Here is a 7827-nt window from a genome sequence, read left to right on the forward strand (position 1 = left end):
GTTGACCGCTACTCCATTTGATTCAATTCATCTAAAACAGTAGGACGAGTCATTACAGTTGAATTTAAAATTATCTTTAAATTACCTTAGGAAAGCCGCAAAATATTTTACCATATACAAATAATTAAATAAAGCCTCTCTTTCCTCCAGATTTTGTCATTATTTGACTCTCTATAATACGTCTCGTTTAAACTTTAAAATTTTGGAGATACTATTGTTTATGGTTTGTGTCGACATTGTCACCACTGCGGAACTCCTTAATTGCACCATGTTTCCCTACGTTGAATATAGCGACGGACGTTCGTTGTTAACATGCGCCATTGAAAACAAGCGTAACCGAAACGGCGGGGGCTGCTTGATTTACAAGCTAACAAGTTCGAAGCCCTGTGTTGTTTTTATTAAGTTTCCAACACATTTCTAAATCATGGAGACTATTTTAGAGCAACAGCGCCGCTATCACGAAGAGAAAGAGAGGCTAATGGATGCCAAAACAAAAGAAATGCTACACAAGAAGTCTACGGTAAGCTGTACATGCTAACATTAGCATTATTGCTAATCAATACAGCAAACGTGGGAAACGTTTACAGTTAACTTTTGCTTTCAAATGTGTCTTATTTCTTTTCCTGACAGCTTCGGGATCAGATCAACTCTGACCATCGAACGAGAGCGATGTTGGATGTAAGTGAGACTTTTGATTTGTTATAAACGGTTAGCACCGGTAGGCTAACGTTAGTATTGACTATTCATTAAGTCACATAGGTAATGTTAACCTTCAGTAAACATGTTATCTAATTGATGTGATTTATTTATGTTAGTCAAAATTTCTGCTCTTTCTTACAGTAACTACGTTGCAACTAAAGATAAATCACGTAGCTACCGTGTCTCCGCAAGTAACATCGAGTAGAAGGAATTGCTACTCTAAAATGTATCAGTTAAATGTATTTTTCATTATAAATTCATAGTTATGCTTGTATTTACTGTACTTTCAGTGTCATGTTTATTGGTAGGGTCTGGTGGAAATTTCGGCCTCAAGACACCCGGGTCTCTCTCTCTGATTGTTTCTAAACATATCCTCTGAAGTAGTTCAGCATACCTCATGAAGCTAATGTACTTGCATGATGCTTGGGTTGTATCCAGATGATTGAAGGCACTTATTATTATCAGCCTCTTTGGATAAAAAGCATCGGCGAGATAAATGTAATGTTAAAATAGTTAACAGTTTAACATCTGTTAACTCTTTAAATCTACCATAATATGACGGCTGTCCTACAGTGCCCGTTGGCTACTAGATATAAAAACTGTGAACATGTCACCCCGCTGTGTGCATTTAACCAAACATCCTGACAATTAAGAAGCTCTTGAGTCAAACTTTGCAGGTAAACAAAAAGCTTCAGGACAGTAGTCAGGTCAGCATTTTCTCCATGTACTAGAGAGGAGTGCAGGTCTGAGTGAGTGAGTTAGTTATACAGCCATGTTTGATGTGTAATGTGAAAACCGATACAGTCTGACAGTCTGTTTGTCTTTTGGCAGAGGTATATGGAAGTGAGTGCAAATCTTAGAGACTCCTATGAAGACAAAGATGGGTAAGTCGAAGTGACTACTTGATGTGGTCAAATGGTCTTTCTTCAAATTATAGATGTTGAGGGATCCTGGTACTTTGAGTTGTTAAACACAGTACCTGCTGTGTGAAAATGTTCACTGCTTTCATTTCCTCTCAGTTTCTTTTCATCAACTTGGAACCTAACTCAGAATAACAAATATTTTTTGTGTTTAACTTCTTTATGACAGAATGAGGAGGGATGAACTTGCTGCCATCTCAGGACCAAACGAGTTTGCAGAGTTCTACAACAGACTGAAACAGATAAAGGAGTTTCACAGAAAGCACCCAAATGAGGTAGTTAACCTCTCACGTGTTACTGCTCACATTTGACTGTGGAAACCTGTTGAAATGAAACAACAATAATACTGTAATTTGTTTCTTGTAGATTTCCATTCCCATGTCTGCAGAGTTTGAGGAGCTCATGAAGGCCAGAGACAACCCCAGCGAGGAGGCTCAGAGTAGGTCTAAATGCACCTCAAACTCTCCCTCACAGCAGGAGACTAACCCAGGCTGTCTCCATCAAACCTCACACTGGAACCTCTTGATAACTGGTTTTAACAGCGGTGTTTATCTTCTGGCTCTTTTTAAACAGCAAGGATAGCTTTGAAGAAATTCAGAGCAGAATGCATACAACTCAACCATGATGAATGTGGTGCTGCAAAAGGCCATTTCCATACCATGTTTATTAGAAATGAGCTAAAATCAATTCAAAACCAGTTGTCAGATTTGAGGTTGCAGTTTAATTTTCAAGTTTAGGTGGCACACTCAAAACATATGTTGGTCACAGTTCTTAATTACAACATTTAAAGGGTCTTTATTAAAATGTTTGTATTTATGTCAACAAATATCTGCTGATACATCATGAGAAAATATTTCTTATTTTGCAAATCTAAGTGTCGATATCTGCCTCAAAATCATACTCATCACATTATCATTATTATTATTATTTTTAGTTGTAGTTATAATATCTTTAAACCTGCAATAACAGACTTTATTTTGACAACTTGAGGGCAGCAGAAACAAGTTGTGTAGACATATGACACATCATTACCTTTGTAAGTTGCTATGGTGAACTTGTTAGCAAACAGTTGCTTTGTTGTGTCCACCTGATGACTGTAAGGCTAATACTCACTCTCTTTTAGCTCTATTTTAGGTCTCTGCCAACTCGCTCTTTAGCTCCTAAGTGCTTCACTATAGTCACCAGCTAGTTACTAACTTATAGTGAGAGTGAACTAAACCAGTAAAGTTGCAGTGGGACAGCTGAACAATAATCCTAAATTCACTGAATTGCTCCCTAAAGCAGAGCAGGGCTGCAGATTCAGGTCGTAATTCTCTGTAGGTTCATCACTACGAGAGACCTCTTTCAAACATTCTGCTTTGTGTACGTAGTGTATGATCCTCTGCAAAACCCTGCCTACAGCCTGTTCATTCAGTAGTTGAGTAGCCTAATTTACTAATCTGGTCCTGTAAGACAGGCCCCAGATGTGTAATGGATGACTGAGTGAAATCTGTGCGTCTTCCACAGACCTGGTGGAGTTCACTGATGAGGAAGGATATGGTCGCTACCTGGACCTCCACGACTGCTACCTGAAGTACATCAACCTGAAGGGAGCTGAGGTAATGAGCCTTTTAAAGTCTGCATCATTTATGCTGCGCCTCTTAACTGAAGTAGTATTTCTTATTTAATTTTTTTTAACCACTGTCTCTGCTCTTCCCTCACAGAAACTCGAGTATATCACTTACTTGTCTTCATTTGACCAGTTGTTTGACATCCCCAAGGACAGGAAGAATGCTGAATACAAAAAGTAGGTCCATCCTGCTCCCATCAAGACTGACTGCCAACTAGTAGAAGTTTAAGTAGAATCTATGTTCAGCATTTTAGTAATGTATAAATAACAGCTTTAAGCATGTGTGGTGTGCATGTACTGTGCTGTTGGACTAACATGTGATGATGATGTTTGTGCAGGTATTTGGAGATGCTGCTGGAGTACCTGCAGGACTACACAGACCGGGTCAAACCTCTTCTGGACCAGAATGAGCTCTACGGCAAAGTGCTGCTGGACTTTGAGAAAAAATGGGAGATGGGGACGTTTCCAGGCTGGCCTGTATGTTCTCCTGACAGGTCGTTCATGTGTGATGAAGGTTGATGTCTTGGTTCTACATCTCATCTGACTTGTGTATTTGTTGTTGCTTTTTTTCCTTTTTTGAAATGTAGAAAGAGACGAGCAGTGCTTTGACGCACGCCGGAGCTCATCTGGACCTCTCTGCTTTCTCTTCCTGGGAGGTGAAACATTAAGTGCTCATATTTGAAGATTTTCCATGTAATATTAATACAAAGATTGCTCGTTCATTCTTCTACTGATGTGTTTTTCCTCATTCCTTTGCACAGGAGTTGGCTTCCTTGGGTCTGGATAGATTGAAGTCTGCTCTCATGGCCTTGGGACTGAAATGTGGGGGGTGAGCATGTTTGCACGCAGAAAGAATAACACTGGAGACATCTATTTGAAATGTCCCAGTACCAAACCCTCAGAGTTTCTTTCAAGTTTAGGTTATGAGAAGTCTGAGGAAGTCTGTTCTGGTGGCTTTTACAGAACTCTTTAGAGCAACAAATGTTTTTTGTTCATTGTGTTAATTCATCAAATCTATTTTTCTTCTGGTCAAAACTAAAATTGGCTGACATTTTAGATTTTTACAAAACAAAACAGATTTTTTTTTTATTTAGTTCTCTTAGTTTCTGAAGCATTCAGTAACTTTGCTGGCTAAAGAGCAGAATGTTGTGTCTCAAGTTGTCACTTTGGCTTATGTGGCACCATTGCATCCCCCAAGATACCATCCTGAGCCACAAAAAGCCAGAGGCCAAGCAGCTTTCCCTGTTCAGTCAGAGTGCTCTTGGGCAGCTCAGGTTTTTGTCTTCTTAGACTGCGTTGAGGCCTGAGATGTTTCAGCATTTCTTTAAACTGTGTTTCAGCGCCAAAGCTTTTTATTGCTTGTGCTGACATGAGTTAAATAACCAGCAACTTTGAGTTTTATTATTTAAGTTTAAGTTATATTATTGCTTTACTTGTTTAATTGTTCCCTGCCAACAGTAATTGGTTAGACTGCTCGTTATGTAGTCCTTTCTCCTCAAAATTCAGACTCCTCCTCAGCACCTCTGTGTGAATGTCAGGGTAAACAGCAGTAAGCACAGCAAAACTATGGCAGTTTTTTCTGCAGCATATGAATCCATGAAAGTTACAGGCTGGATGAAAAGCACGTCTGGCTCAAACCAATGATGAAACACAGTCTTTCAAATAATTTCACTTGCAAATAATTTTCTCTTTTGGCTGTGACCATTTGGCTGTTCATTTCATTCTGCACTGTCACAATGTGCATGAGCTCAGATCAAGAAGAGAGAACGTCCCACAGGTCTGACAGCTGCTGACTGTATGTCTGTGTGTTGGACAGGACTCTGGAGGAGAGAGCTCAGAGGCTGTTCAGCACAAAAGGCAAATCTCTGGAATCACTGGACCCTTCGCTGTTTGCCAAGAATCCCAAAGCCAAAGGCCCTAAAAAGTAAGTGGGTGTTAAAAATTCAGTCTAATGCTGACAGTGTCTTATGATAGTGTTTATTACATAATTCATTACGATTTCCATCCATCACTTCTGCAGAGACACTGAGCGTAACAAGGAAATTGGTTTCCTGGAGGCTCAAGTCTATGAATATGTGGAGATCCTCGGGGTGAGTCAGCGTATCATCAAGTTAACTCTGCTGTTGAATTCAGAAATGAAGGGTTGGAGCCAACATTTGGAGAAAAGTGTTGCGGAGCTTACTGTGGCGAGAGTGCGCTCAGACAGGACGGTGCTAATGACAGCTGTTGATGTTGTCGGTGGTTACAGGAGCAGAGGCAGCTGACTCATGAGAATGTTCAGAGGAAACAGGCCCGGACCGGAGAGGAGCGCGAGGAAGAGGAGGAGGAGCAGCTCAGTGAGAGCGAGAGCGAAGACGAAGACAATGAGATCATCTACAACCCCAAGAACCTGCCACTGGGCTGGGACGGCAAGGTGGGGAGACACACCTGTACAAAATAATCGGTAGTCCTGGGCAACATGGCACAATCTGACACTCAGAATGCATCTAACTGGTGTTGGAGGAGTGGAGGAACTGCACCCACTGTACACCACCACGTCTTAAATTAGCAGAGTCATCTGGCTCAGCGGGCCGTGTAATAGTGTCCATATGGGACACATGATCGAGCTAAATATGACAACAGCTCCTGAATAAAGCTTAAAGGAATCAGAGAGATTGATTAGCTGTTAATGATTAGATTATGTTGACCAAAGGCAGATGGTAGAAAATAAACTGCACGCCCAGTACAGAGAAGGAAATGACAGAACAGGCGCACACATGGAAGACCTGCTCAGTTTTGTAGCAGATGGTCGGCAGAGCTCAGATGACGATGACAACACCAAACAGAGCTCGTTTTACAGGCTGAACTTGGCAGCAAACTCCCACCACTAAAAAAAAAAAAAGTCTCTGGTGACGTTCCAATTTTGGTATTGATCATCTGGAACAGCAGAAATAATAATATTGTGCCATGTGATACTAAAATGTGTCTTGCGTCATCTCTGCTCATATGAAAACACTGAAGCACTATCAAGAGCATGCCAAACCAACAGGAAGTGATGACCCATAACCCTAAAGCTTGACTCATACTAATCATGCATACCAAATGTGATAATATCTCTGCATCTGCTGGTTTTGAGATATTTTACTCAGTGCAATATTGAATGAGTGGACATCTGATGCAGTATCTATCAGATGTATTGAAAACACTCTTTCATCCTTTATCTTGGAATCTTTCAGGTTGGATCTGCCTTCAGTTTGGTCCATTGTCGCTGTAAAATTCTGCCTTTGCTCTGTTTGTATTCTCCGCTCATGTTTTATTTCCTTGTCTGAGCTGGATTATGTGTTGACTCACTGCTGTTTTATTCCCTCCAGCCAATTCCATACTGGCTCTACAAACTCCACGGCCTGAACATCAACTACAACTGTGAGATCTGTGGAAACTACACTTACAGGGGACCCAAAGCCTTCCAGAGGCACTTCGCAGTATGTCTTTGTTTCAGTTAAGGGCAGAGGCCTCAGGTCTTCAAATCAACGTAGTATATCGATCATGACATTAAGTGTGGGCTCCTGCAGCTGAGGTTTTGTGTTGTTGTTGTGTTGCAGGAATGGAGACACGCTCACGGCATGCGCTGTCTTGGAATCCCCAACACCGCTCACTTCGCCAACGTCACACAGATTGAGGATGCCGTGTCTTGTAAGAGTCTTTGTCTTGAGCTTGTTATGAACATCTGGATCTCGAAGAATTTTTGGAAGTTCCAATAAGTATTGTGTGTCTTTTGTTACTCCAGTGTGGGCAAAGCTGAAGTCCCAGAAGGCATCAGAGCGATGGCAGCCAGACACAGAGGTGAGTCCTCACAGATGGAATCAGGACAACAGATTGGCTTCTGAGTTATAATGTACACCCTCACTGTGTGACCCGTGTGTTTTTTCAGGAAGAGTACGAGGACTCGAGTGGAAATGTGGTCAACAAGAAGACCTATGAGGATCTGAAGAGACAAGGCTTGCTGTAGACGGAGGAAAGAAGTGGAAGAAATGTAACATCTACCGACTGTCCTATTTTCTATCGCCCACATTTTTTATTTGTATGTAGTAATGTTCCTTTACAGGCCGTGCCCCACCCTCCATTCCCCCCTTTGATAACTTTGTAATGTGGCTACCATTGATCATTCTAATAAACAGTACTTTTATCTCTGTGCTGTTTGTGTTCGTATCCTGTTTGTTCGCTGTGTCGGATCTGGTGGAGAGTGTCTTTACAAGGATTTCTATCAGTTGTGGGACTTTACAGCGACTGTGCACAGACAGATGTGTATGTGTGTGTGTGTGCGCACGTACGCTTTGATTTATTGTTGCAGTTGACTTGTAAGCATATTTTAGCTCTGTTTATGTTGGCCAGTTTACTGCTGTGGTTTTTACGGTGGCATTAAACTCGAGTGATAAATTAAAACCTGAATAGCTGCATTTCTTTTAATGTGCAAACATGCTGTTACCAGAGCCTTCTTTGTCAAATGACAACCTACAGTGCAATAAAAACAGACCATTTTAAGGTTTTCTGCGGTCTTAAATTTTATTCTTTTCCATACTGCAGAAAACGCTGTCTCTGTGAGGCAAACCTCACAAAAAC

At 41.1% G+C, this 7827-nt stretch overlaps 1 protein-coding gene across 1 annotated transcript; it reads left to right on the forward strand.

Annotated features, from left to right (window-relative positions):
• The first annotated feature begins 283 nt into the window (after positions 1–283).
• On the forward strand, positions 284–7402 carry sf3a3 (splicing factor 3a, subunit 3). Its single transcript, XM_076755230.1, has 17 exons — positions 284–520; positions 631–678; positions 1531–1583; positions 1789–1894; positions 1986–2058; positions 3126–3217; positions 3323–3405; positions 3567–3705; positions 3816–3884; positions 3990–4057; positions 5045–5152; positions 5249–5318; positions 5477–5641; positions 6579–6689; positions 6810–6900; positions 6995–7050; positions 7139–7402. The coding sequence occupies exons 1-17, from the start codon at positions 425–427 to the stop codon at positions 7214–7216; spliced, it is 1506 nt and encodes a 501-aa protein (XP_076611345.1). The 5' UTR covers positions 284–424; the 3' UTR covers positions 7217–7402.
• Positions 7403–7827: the final 425 nt, after the last annotated feature.

This window comes from Chaetodon auriga, chromosome 17 (assembly GCF_051107435.1).
Source record: "Chaetodon auriga isolate fChaAug3 chromosome 17, fChaAug3.hap1, whole genome shotgun sequence".
In the NCBI taxonomy this organism is placed as follows: domain Eukaryota; kingdom Metazoa; phylum Chordata; class Actinopteri; order Chaetodontiformes; family Chaetodontidae; genus Chaetodon; species Chaetodon auriga.